The sequence below is a fragment of the Chiloscyllium plagiosum genome, unplaced genomic scaffold (assembly GCF_037043375.1).
Source record: "Chiloscyllium plagiosum isolate Xiang-an unplaced genomic scaffold, Cpla_swu_hap1 HiC_scaffold_11, whole genome shotgun sequence".
NCBI lineage: Eukaryota > Metazoa > Chordata > Chondrichthyes > Orectolobiformes > Hemiscylliidae > Chiloscyllium > Chiloscyllium plagiosum.
Window position 1 is genome coordinate 78537280 of NW_028270149.1, and position 13146 is coordinate 78550425.

The 13146-nt window shown below is 42.8% G+C and overlaps 1 protein-coding gene across 3 annotated transcripts in view; it reads left to right on the forward strand.

Annotated features, from left to right (window-relative positions):
- The window catches only part of LOC122557100 (connector enhancer of kinase suppressor of ras 2), a 585950-nt gene that overhangs the window by 468041 nt on the left and 104763 nt on the right, over nt 1–13146 (forward strand). For 2 of the 3 annotated variants that reach the window (XM_043704404.2, XM_043704405.2), the window contains exon 14: nt 3829–3871. The exons of the other annotated variant lie outside the window; for it this stretch is intronic. In XM_043704404.2, the coding sequence (XP_043560339.1) occupies nt 3829–3871 (43 nt within the window). The remainder of the gene's footprint in view (nt 1–3828; nt 3872–13146) is intronic. 3 annotated transcript variants of the gene reach the window in all.

Here is a 13146-nt window from a genome sequence, read left to right on the forward strand (position 1 = left end):
GGACTGTTAATCAAGAGACTGGGAGAAAGGGAGGATTGCAGATGCAGGAGATTCAGAGTCAAAAGGTGTGGCGCTGGAAAAGCACAGCTGGTACGACAGCAGAGGCCCAAAGCTTGTGCCCAAAACGTTGACTCTCCTGCTTCTCGGATGCTGCTTGACCTGCTGTGCTCTTCCAGCACCACACTTTTCGACTCTGTTAATCCAGAGACCCAGATAATGTTCTGAGGACCTGGGTTTGAATCCCGCCTCAGCAGATAGTGGAATTTGAATGCAATAAAAAATTTGGAATGACGAGTCTAATGATGACCACGAATCCATTATCAGTTGCCGGAAAAACCCATCTGGTTCACTAATGCCCTTTAGGGAAGAAAACTGCCATCCTTACCTGGTCTGGTTTACATGTGACTCCAGACCCACAACAATGTGGTTGCCTTTTAACTACCCTCTGAGCAATTAGCTTACTGGCTTACCCAGCCAGTGACGCCCACATCCCATGAATGAATAAAGAAAAAAATTCTAAGTGGCAGCTATACAGTCCAATAAAATGTTTTTTTTTCATTTCTGTTCCTCTGCATGTTTCAATTCAGGCTGCTCCCAGAACATAAGTAAGAACGGCACTCATCCATTTTGGTGGCAGGACAAGTTGATAAGTCTGTCAAGAAAAAGGTCAAGAAAATCTGAACCTTGAAATAACTCCACAGAGGCCAGTATCCCATCACCAAGTTATTGTTATTTACACATGCACAGCACATGGACTCTGGCCAGCTAGCTCAGAGCCAATCCTTAGAGTGAGGAGAATTCCTGAGGCTCTGGTAGACCTGTCAGCCAGGATTTCATGATTGACCCCAAGTTAACAGCCCCATTCAGGGAACTCATACTCAACAAGGCCAAGCGTTTGGAGTGCTGCTCCTTCCTCAGGTGAAATCCGGCACCTCCACATCATAGTTACCATCGACACTACCGGCTCAGAGTGGAGAGGATCTCCAAGATCAATTCACCTGACAAAGGAGCAGTGCTCCGAAAGCTTCTGATTTTAATTAAGCCTGTTGGACTGTAACCTGGTGTTGTGTGACTTCTGACCTTGAATATGCTTAGCAAAGCAGCTTTGACAGCTCTCTGCAGTAAAGAATTCCACAGACTGATTACTCTCTGAGAGAAAATAATCCCTCCTCATTCTCATGTCCTAACTGTATCCCCTTACTCTGAGGTTGTCCTCTCCGGTCCTCAACACTCCCACAGAGAAAAACAACCTCTCCACATGCACCCTGTCAAGTTGCTTAAGAATCTTAATTATTTCAAGAAATTTCTTCTCAACTCCAAAGAATACAGGCCCAACCTCTCTCCTCATAAGACAATCTCTCTGTCTCCAGAATCAAACTGTAAACCTTCTCTGGACTGCCTCCAATGTCTGAAAATCTTCCTATAAACAAGGGGGCCAAAACTGTTTACAATATTTGAGGGATGGTCTCTTTAGTCCCTTGTATATTGCTATCAAGACCTCCCCAATTTTATCAGGCCTGACAGTACGTGTAGAGAGAATTAAAATTAATGTTTCAAACTTGGTATGACGATGTTTCTTTAGAAGAGAAAGGTGTTGGAAAGTAGGTTCTTTGTTATACTTTTGACAAGTACAGAGGAGGACCAAGAGAGCAGATGATTCAGAGACCCAGCACAAAGCAAAGGGGGTTTTTATTAATGGAAAAAAGAGAGATGTAATAGGATGTAAATTAAGATGAGAAAGGGACATAATTATTCCTGTCTAATAAGTGTAAAGTAAACAAGACATAAACTCGACATAGCTCTGGTGAAGGGAGATGCAAGAAAAACAGACAACAGACAAAATACAGCCACTTTCTGAGATTATTGAATTCACTATTGAGACCTCGAGGCTGTAAAGTGCCTAAGCAGAAAATAAGATATTATTCCTTGAGCTTGAGTTCATTGTCATTGGAAAATTGCATCAGGTGCAGGGCAGAAATGTTAGCATGACAGCAAGGTGCTTTCTTAAATTGGCAAGCTGCTGGGAGGTTAGGGTCACTCCTATGGACACAGTAGAGGTATTCCACAAAGCAGTCACCCAGTCCACGTTTGGTCTCAATAGTGTAGAGCTGACCAATCTCAACACCTAGCACTCCTCTTCTGCAACCCTCACCCTCGAACCCTGCCATAACTCACCTGTTGCCTCATTCCCTCATCCATCTTGGGTCTCAGAGAGTGCAATGCCAGTAGCAGCCACTATCTGTCCTGGGGTGCTGTTGAGCAAAGAGGATTTACTGGTCTCTAATTGGTTGGTGAGGGTGAGACTTCCACGACCTCGATGCCTGTTCGCGGCAAGGGCCCATCGTTGTCCAATTAAGTGCCTGATTAGTATTTAATAGCACAGTTACAGAATGTTTACTGCCAAAACAGCTTTATCTATTATACTTGTGCCCTAGACCTTCTCTTGAGGAATTTGGAGCTGAGACCCCTGTCTACATTGTTTACATTAAATTACACCCTATGCGTCATTGCTCAGAATAGTTTGCATCAGAAGTATCTCCACGTTGTGACATACAAGTGAAGAAAATGGGAATAGATACATGTTGAATGGATTGAAGAACCAAATAGTCTACTGCAGTTCCTATTTTCTCTGTTTCCATAATGTCGCAATGTTATAATAGAAGTATTTTGATTATTTTGCCTTTCATGAGCTTTCTTTTCTATTTTCATTTCCTGGCACACCATGGTCACTTGTGAGGAATGATCATCTTTTATTACATTCAACTTGCAGATTAATAAATGAGACCATCCCATTACACGAAACAACAAATGGTCAGGCAGCATCCAAGGAGCAGGAGAATCGATGTTTTGGGCATGAGCCCTTCTTCAGGAATCGGGCATGAGCCCTTCCTGAAGAAGGGCTCATGCCCGAAACGTCGATTCTCCTGCTCCTTGGATGCTGCCTGACCTTCTGTGCTTTTCCAGCAACACATTTTCAGCTCTGATCTCCAGCATCTGCAGTCCTCACTTTCTCCACGAAACAACAGATGTCAATTTTTTTTTCAAAGCAAAAATCTTGAGTTTCAGTTAGTGGCTGTGCTCCCTGGAACTCTGCAATTTTGTATCATTTGAATTTCTCGATGAGGTTGCTGCTGTAATGGTGCTCATTAATGTTTACTGGCATATCAGACAGGAATCATTTAAATTGTTACTTTTGGCCTCTATGTGCCATGGTTTTGTGTGAACGGGCTGCTATTTTGAGGGGCTGTAGCTTTGAAGGAAGTTAACCATACATTTGCGGTTTCTAAGGGACTGATGTGCCTGATTAATTATAAATCATAAGTAAAAACAAAAGCTGGAAACACTCAGCAGCTCAAGCCACATCTGTGCAAAACAAGAGTCACCAAGTGTCTGAGATCTTTAAACCCTTACTCAAGACTGGCTTCATCACATCCACCTAAGTGAAAGGTCTTTCATTTAAAAACCTTTGTCATTCATAAGAGACTAATAGGCACTAAAGTGAAAGCAATTGGAAATTCTTTGACTCCAGCCTATAGCATTGTTACTTTTGTTTTCATTAACTGCTAACAACATTTTGAGAATTATTACTTTGGGTCATTTAACTACCCGTCAAAAACACTTACTGTTTGGTGGGAATGTGCCATGGGTTGAGAGCATGAATCATTTTGATGGAATTAATTTGAAATAGTCAACATATAATTGAAGTAATGAAAAGGTTGTGTTCAGTTCAGTTAATGCTGTATTCCTTCAATTAAAAATACAGTGCAAGATCTCCTTGCTCAGCTGAAGATAATGTTCTACCTGGGAACTGTTATTTGTTTTACACAGGTATACAAGTGGTGACAGACAGGGAGGTACAGCAATGAGGAAGGTAAGGCTTCCAAAAACAATTCTCTGTACTTCATTTCTGACTGTGTATATCATTGAAATAAAGCTATATCTGGTTTATTTCAACTTCTGTGCTCTCAGCAGTTTGCATTTTATTTACAAAAAAACTGATTTGGCAATAGAAAGATGCCACAACAAAATTTTCTGGATATTTAATTTTGCTGGGTTATTTTTTGGGAAAGTCCACTGCACAAGAGGGTGCTAAATGTGTATTTACATCAAAGTTACAATAGAATAGAATCCTGACAGTTTGGAAACAGGACCTTCCGCTAAACAAGCCCACACTGACCCTCTGAAGAGTATTTTATTTAGACCCATTCTCCTACCTTATTACTCTACATTTACCCCTAACTAATGCACGTAACCTACACATCCCTGAACACTTATGGGCAATTTAGCATGGTCAATCCACCCTAACCTGCATATCTTTAGACTGTGGGAGGAAACCAGAGCCCCCGCAGGAAACCCAGACAGACACAGGGAGAATGTGCAAACTTCACACATACAGTCACCAAAGGCCAGAATTGTACCTGGGTCCTTGGTGCTGTGAGGCAGCACTGCTAACCACTCAGCCACCGTGCTACCCGAGTTACTAAATTATGTTTTCTGTTGACAGATTAAATAAATTCCTGAAATCAGATTTTCACCCTCACTCCTAATCAACGCTTCCATCACATCATCATAAGGAAAGACTGGAGAGGCTGGGGCGTTTTTCACTGGAGCGTAGGAGGTTTAGAGGTGACCCTATAGAGGTTTATAAAATCATGAGGGGCATTGATAGGGTGAATGGCAGGTGTCTTTTCCCTCGGGTGGGGGATTTCAAGATTAGGGGAGCATATTTTTAAGGACGTGAGAGACAAAGGTTTTACACAGAAAGTGTTTCATATATGGAATGAACTTCTAGAGGAAGTGGTGGATGCGGGTACAGTTACAACATTTGGAAGATTCTAGATTAGAGTGGTGCTGGAAAAGCACAGCAGGTCAGGCAGCATCCGAAGAGCAGGAAAATCGACGTTTCAGGCAATAGCCCTTAATCAAGAATAGAGGCAGAGTGCCTGAAGGGTGGAGAGATAAATGAGAGGAGGGTGGGGGTGGGGAGAAAGTAGCATAGACTACAATAGGTGAATGGGGGTGGGTTGGAGGTGATAGGTCAGGGAGTTTGGATAAGTACATGAAGAGGAAAGGTTTGGAAGGATATGGGCCAAACTCAGGCTGGTGGGATTAGCTTAGTTTGGGAAAATGGTTGGTGTGGACTGGTTGGACGGAAAGGTCTGTTTCTATGCTGTATGAATCTATAACTCTGTGACTCTGTAAATGCACATCACAGAGTTATCGATTGCATGATTGTTTTCTTCAGTTGTGTTCAAAATCTTGGACTGAAAATGTGTTGCTGGAAAAGCGCAGCAGGTCAGGCAGCATCCAGGGAACAGGAGAATCGACGTTTCGGGCATAAGCCCTTCTTCAGGAGAACTGTTCCAATGGATCATTGTGAAATTTTAACAAGTTCCGGACCAAGTTTGGAAATCAAGGGTCTGACGTTCAAATGGACCAGCGTTTGGCTGTTCCTTTACTTAAAGTCAGGTTGGGATGGAGGTGAGGAGTTTATGCAGAGGGGGAGATCTTTATGAAGCAGTAATATACACATAATTGCCTTGGGGCATTGACTCGGTGGGCACTACCCACATGTCTTGTGCTGTGTTTTTGAATTATATCAATGAATCCCTACAGCAGTGTGGTGGCATAGAATCCCTACAGTGTAACTCATCATGGATGCAAAGGGTATCAACTGATGATTAGAATTAGAATCCCAACAGTGTGAAAACAGGCCCTTCAGCCCAACAAGTCCACACCAACCCTCTGAAGAGTAACCCACCCAGACCCATTCCCCTACCCTATTATTCTACATTTCCCCTGACTAATGAAAGTAAACTACACATCCCTGAACATTATGGGCAATTTAGCATGGCTAGTTCACCTAACCTGCACATCTTTGGACTGTGGGAGGAAACCCACAGAGACACGGGGAGAATGTGCAAACTCCACACAGACAGTCGCCTCAGTCTGGAATCAAACCTGGTGCTGTGAGGCAGCAGTGCTAACTACTGAGCCACCATGTCACAAGCTGTCCAGGGGATACAGCAGTGTGGTGGCATTAGAAGTGGTGCTAAAGTAAACAAATTCCACCCCCATTGGTCCACATATACAATGGATGTTTCATCTCATGATAATTGGGCAAAAAGTGGCTAAAAGTCATAAGACAACTGGGCCCAATGGGTAAATGGTTGCCACTCAGTCACTGAAAAGCCAATTGCAGACCAATCAGAGATAGCTTTACAAGTAACACCACTTACTGCCTACTTAACGGCATCAATGTGGTTGCTAGTGGGCAGGCCCCTCCCACTGGTAGCATAATTACAGATTGACCACGTGGGCAGACATCTGCTAAATTGAATGTGCCCCTGACCCTTAGAAATGCATTAAATTCAACCCTTAGATCTAATTTTGATAAGAGTGTAGTGGAGTAGGTGTAAAAGCCTTACAGAATGTTGTCACTAATCAGTTGAGGACTCGTTCTTATTACCCAGTGGTATAGAGCTAATGAAGTCAAGCTATTATTGTTTTTAGGAAGTTTAAAACACAGGCTTCAGGCCCAGGATTGGACTTGTAGATTTTGCACCATGAAATCAGACTCGCCTCCAATTGACATTCATCCAGTCTATGCTCCAATCACTGCTGGTAGCTATGTGTATTTTTGCCATTCTATAAAACAGTCCCTTAATGGAGTGTCAGTAACAGGAAGAGCAAAGACTAATAAGATTGATCCCTGTTCCGTCTGGTTCCTGCTTGGCACCTGGCCAGCATGGTCTAGCTGAAATTTGTATTTGACTGTCAAGAATTCGGAACACATACCCATGAGTTGAAGACTTCCACAGATCAGCCCAGTCCAGTTCTTAACCATTGTTTTCTGAGACACTCACCAAAAATCTGCAGAGTGTTTATCTGTGACATTTCACTTCAGTCTCTTGGATCCAAGCCCAATGACCTGTAACTTTAACTCTGATCTAGAGTATCAGTGCAAACCCTCTGTACTTACCTTGGTCATGGACTCCAGTGAAGACATTCTGTTCTTTCTGCCATAGAGCCCAGTCTCTGGTGGTCAAACACAGAGGGCTTTGAACATTCACCACATGCCCATTGAGCTTAAATTTCAGCTCAATAATACATTTGATCTTTTAACATTTTGGAACAGTGATTTAAAATCATAAGCACTTATAATATTAAAGTTTGGGAGAAGATTTGTAGTTCGGGTGCTCGAACAGAACCACAACAACTTATAATATTAGTGTGTGAAAGTCCCTGTCCCTGGGGCAATAACTCCATTTGGCTTATCTCCACCCTGACATTCCTCCACAGCAATCGCAATTCCTCTACCCTTCCCAGCTCCTCTGACCCCACACTCATGTACCCTGCACTCCTCTGTCACCACAGTCGGCTCACACCATTAGCCTCTCCAACCCGCCAACCTTGCTGCTGACAAAGTGTATCTCCTTGCACTTGACTACCTCAAGCCATTTTGTCTCCTTCAATCATTGTAAATACCTCTGTTAGATCACCCCTAGTCCATAAAACTATTCTTTTACTTCAACACCCTTGGTTTTAAGAATTTGGGGTTGCCCTGAGAAGCACTTGGTTTTCTTAGAAACCTTTTTCTATATGTTGGAAACACAGATCGGCCATCTTTAATCGCGTTGAGAACGAAACTCATCCGTCTCTTCACAATGAGTCCAGATGCTCACGTAGTAACCAGCACCCAGCAAATCGCTCTCCAGTGACACTGCTTGAGAAATGCATTTTCATTCTTGCTTTACTCATTGTCACGTCGAAGGGTCAGAAAGGAGGTTTTGTGCAATCATGCAGGTCTATTAACTGAGTTTCACAGTCAGATGTGAATGAAAATTAATGGGCCAAATCTATTTATTTGTGTGTGTATAAGGTCACCGATTCATTGTAACCTTTGGTGCCTTGAGGTGTTGTTTTCTTTTGAGATGGATTTAAAGCAATTGCTTTGTGCCAATGATTTGCATGGAGCCTTTGTAAGTTTCAAGTGTTTGAATCTGTCGGCCTATTCTTAGCCACGCAGGTTTTTGAAAAAAAAAATATGTATACAGAATGATTTCATTTTGAGTTTCATTTGGTGAGTTAATAATTGTTTTCTTTAAAAAAATGAATTTTTGATTGTATTATCACAGAAGACAAGTGCAGAGGAGTTTCTACAAGCAGTTTAAATTGGCATTACTTGGGTGTATCAGTTGAACTCAGCTTTCGCATGAGATGCCATAGCACATAGTGGAATTGGTGTACACGGAACTGAGGTCCTGAATATTGTCAGACTACTGTCAAGTGTCTAAATTCAACTTACCTATAATAGAAGAATTTAGATTAACTTACTTATTATATTTAGTCCCAAAATTTTCTTTCGAGAGCTTGTCATCTTTCTTACTATTGACAGGAATTTGCCCATGAAAATAAGCTGTAATGTGTAATATATTTAATTGGGAGTCCTTGCATTGAATGAACACAATAAAGAGCAGTAATTGTTGTGTTGCCAATGTTCAATTCTCTGAACACAACAAAATAAGCCCCAGCATTAATTATTTTAATGTCAACAAACACTGCATTTTCTGTGAAGCCAGTTATTTGGAGAACTTCAAAGTCAACATAAACTGGTAGGAAATGAAGCATGTTCTGAGGCAGATAGTCCTATCATTGTCTGGATTGTACCCATTTTTTTAAGGTATTCAAAATTTTAGAGAGAATCTAGCTTTTTAGCCCTCAAGGGATTGGAATCCTTTGATAGGCACAGGTCTCCCACAACGATGCCAGTCCATACTTTACCAACTGGCCCAGCCCTCACCATTGCCATTATATTAATGCCAGGACACTGATTCCAATGAAAACACATCAAATGAATATGCTCTCGCTGTGTCAGTTTAATCATTTTAGCACTAAAAAAATCTGAAAATACAAGTTGATATCTGTCATAGCAGCTTTTAAAAAAAAAGAAATACTTTGACAGGAACTCTGCTGACCTTGCCCAATCTGGTCTATATGTGACTGCAGTGCCACACCTAGCTGGTCGGTTGCCTCTTCAATGCTCACTAAAGTATCCTGAGCAAGCCATTCAACTGTACCAAAGCATTCATGGTGAAAGGCCACTACTGCCTTCTCAGAGCCACCTGCGATGAACAGCAAGGACTGACATTGGCAGTGGATGCTCATGTTCCAAAGATGAAAAATTTGTAAAAGAAAATGAATGGTCTCCATCACTTACAACATACTGAACCCCCATTTGCCTACATTTTCACAGAATCAGAGAGACTCTGTGGATCTTTAACAATGAATAGACATGGTCCCGGGATTCCCACCCACATTCCCCGGTCTCGCCATCTCCATTGGGGGAAGTGGTATCCCTTGGTCCAAATCTCCACCTTGCAATTGCCATGTGATCTAGCCAGCTTCTCAATAACTCATGGTCCATGGGCCATCAGCGGAGTCTGGTTGTGAGAACCTTTTGAAAGATGACTTCAAAAGATCTTAGCCATGGCCCCCACCCATCTCAAATGGCCCACCATGCCCACTCCCAGCATTTTGATACCCAACTCCTAGCTCTTCCATGCCCATTCACCCAGTATATAATCCACACAGAACCAATGAACCATAGCGACAATTTCATGCATAGAAAAAGTTAAACAAACAGCTGTTCATAACTTTCTTTAAAAATAGCTGCTGTTACTACAACCTAATGAAAGTGTCAATGAGCCAAACCTTGCAAATATCAATATCACTGTCTCAATAGTGATAAAGTTATGAACAATTGCCTTGCAAATTCCGTCATAAGACTAAATCCTGGGACTGAAACAGTTTTGAAAAGTAAAACCATTGATTTCAGAACTTAGATACTGAAACATACAATGAAACTTCAGAGAAGTTCCTTTTGACAGAGCAAGAGAGACTTTTTAAGTTGTTGATATCCTAAAGACTCAATGAACCCACTCATGCTGCAGGTATTTTATTCACTCATGGCATGTGGGCATCGCTGGCTGGCAAGCATTTATTTCTCGTCCTTAGTTGCTCAAGGGAAGGTGGTACCGAGCTGCATTCTTAAACCACTGCAGTCCATGTGCTCGGTTGATCCACAATGCCTAGAGGAAGACAATTTTAACCCAGCGACAGTGAAGGAACGGCAATATATTTCCGAGTCAGGAGGGTGAGTGGCTTCGACAGAAACTTGCAAGTGTTGTTGTTCCCATGTACCTGCTGTCCTTGCCCTTCTGGATGGCAGTGGTCATGGGTTTGGAAGGTGTTGTCTGAGGATCTTTGGTACATTTCTGCAGTGCATCTTGTAGATGGTACACAGTGCTGGTACTGAGCATCGGTGGTGGAGAGTATGGATGCGTGTGGATGTGATGCCAATCATGTGGCTGCTTAGACCTGGATGGTGTCAACCTTGATGAGTTTTGTAGGAGCTACACCTATCCAGGCAAGTGGAGAGTCGTATTCCTGACTTGTAAGTTGTTAATGGTGGACAGGCTTTGGGGAGTCAGGAGGTGAGTTACTTGCTGCAGTACTCCTAACTCTTGTAGCCACTGTGTTTATGTGATGACTCCGTAGAGTCATAAAAATGTACAGCATGGAAACAGACCCTTCTGTCCAACTTGCACATGGCGACCAGATATCTGAAATTAATCAAGTCCTATTTGCCAGCACTTGGCCCATATCCCTCCCAACCCCTCCTATTCATATACCCATCCAAATGCTTTTTAAATGTTGTACCAGCCTCCACCACGTCCTCTGGCAGCTCATTCGATACATGCAGCACCCTCTGCATGAAAAAGTTGCCCTTTAGGTCCCTTTTAAATCTTTCCCCTCTCACCCTAAACCTATGCCCCCTAGTTCTGGATTCCCCAACCCCAGGGAAAAGCCCTTGTCTATTTATCCTATCCATGCCCCTCATGATTTTATCAACCTCTATGAGGTCACTCCTTAGCACCTGACACTCCAGAGAAAACAGCCCCAGCCTTCTTAACTATCCTATCGACCAGCGACTCTACTTTCAAAGAGCTATGAACCTGCATTTCAAGGTCTCTGTCCTACAACGCTCCCCAGGACTTGACCATTAAGTGTATAAGTTCTGCCCTGATTTGCTGTACCAAAATGCAGCACCTCGCATTTATCTAAATTAAACTTCAGCTATCCCTCCTCAGCCCATTGGCCCATCTGATCAAGATCCCATTGTACTGAGGTAAACTTTTTCGCTGTCCACTACACCTCCAATTTTGGTGTCATCTGCAAACTTACTAACTATACCTCCTCTGTTCACATTGAAATCATTTATATAAATGACAAAAAAAAGTGGACCCAACACCAATCCTTGTGGAATATCACTGGTCACAGGCCTCCAGCTGAAAAGCAATCCTCCACCACCACCCTCTGTCTTCTACCTTCGAGCCAGTTCTGTATCTGATTGGCTAGTTCTCCCTGTATTACATGTGATCTATGATGTGGAGGTGCCAGGTGGACTGGATTGGACGAAATTAAAAAATCATACAACACCAGGTTATAATCGAGAGTGGAGTTCTAGAAAAGCACAGCAGGCCAGGCAGCATCCGAGGAGCAGGAGGATCAACACTTTGAGCAAGAGCCCTTCATCGGATAACTAGCTACTGATGAAGGAGCAGTGCTCCAAATGCTAGTACTTCCAAATAAACCTGTTGGACTATAACCTGGTGTTTTGCAATTTTTAACTTGGTCCATGTGATCTGACCTTGCTAACCAGTCTGCCATGAGGAACCTTGTTGAACACCTTACTGAAGTCCACATCGGTCACATCCACCGCTCTGCCCTCATCAATCCTCTCTATTACTTCTTCAAAAAGCTCAATCATGTAGTGAGACATGATTTCCCATGCACAATGCCATGATGACTATCCCTGAGCAGTCCAAATACATATAAATCCTGTCCCTCAGGATTCCCTCCCACAACTTGCCCACCACCGATGTCGGGCTCACCGGTCTATAGTTCCCTGGCTTCTCCTTATCACCTTTCTTAAAGAGTGGCACCACGTTAGCCAACTTCCAGTTTTCTGGCACCTCACCTGTGACTAGCGATGAGTCAAATATCTCAGCAAGAGACCCAGCAATCACTTCCCTATCTACCCTAGAGTTCTAAAGTACACCTAATCAGGTCCTACAGATTTATCCATCTTCATGTGTTTTAAGACATCCAGCACTACCTCCTCTGTAATATGGACATTTTTCAAGATGTCACCATCTGTTTCCCACATTTTTAATCTTCCATGTCCTGCTTCACAGTAAACACTGATGCAAAATACTCGTTTAGTATCTCCTCGATCTCCACATATGTTGCCTTGCTGATCTTTGAGGAGTCCTATGCTCTCCCTAGTTACCCTTTTGTCCTTAATATATTTATAAAATCCCTTTGGATTCTCCTTAGTCCTGTGTGCCAAAGCTATCTCATGTCTTCTTTTTGCCCTCCTGATTTCCCTGTAAATTATACTCCAACTGCCTTTATACTCTTCCAAGGATTCACTCAATCTCTGCTGTCTGTTCCTAATATATGTTTCATTTTTCTTGACCAAAACCTCAATTTCTCCAGTCATCCAGCATTTCTTACACCTAACAGCCTTGCCTTTCACCCTGACAGGAACATACTGTCACTAGAATCTTATTATCTCATTTTTGAACCTCTCTCCCCTGCATCAGCTCCTCAGCCACGCATTCATCTGCTCTGTCCTCCTATTCCTACCCTGACTAGCTCACAGCACCAGAAGTAATCAGATATTACTACTCCTGAGGACCTCCTTTTTTAAATTTCTGCCTAACTCTCTGTATTCTCCCTTCAGAATCTCATCCTTTCCCTTCCTATGTCATTAGTTCCAATGTGTACAATGGCCTCCTGCTGGGCTCTCTCTCCCTTGAGAGCATTTTGCACCCTCTCTGAGACATCCTTGATCCTGGCACCAGGGAGGCAACACACCATTCTGATTTTTCACTGCTGGCTGCAGAAATATCTGTCTGTATCTCTGACTAGACACAATTGATCGCTTGGAGCCTGAGGTACCCCTCGTTACATTAGAGCCATTCTTGGTACCAGAAACTTGGCTGTTTACACTGTAGTCCCCTGAGAGTCCATCACCCCTATATTTTCCAAAACAGCATACTTGTTTGAGATGGGGAT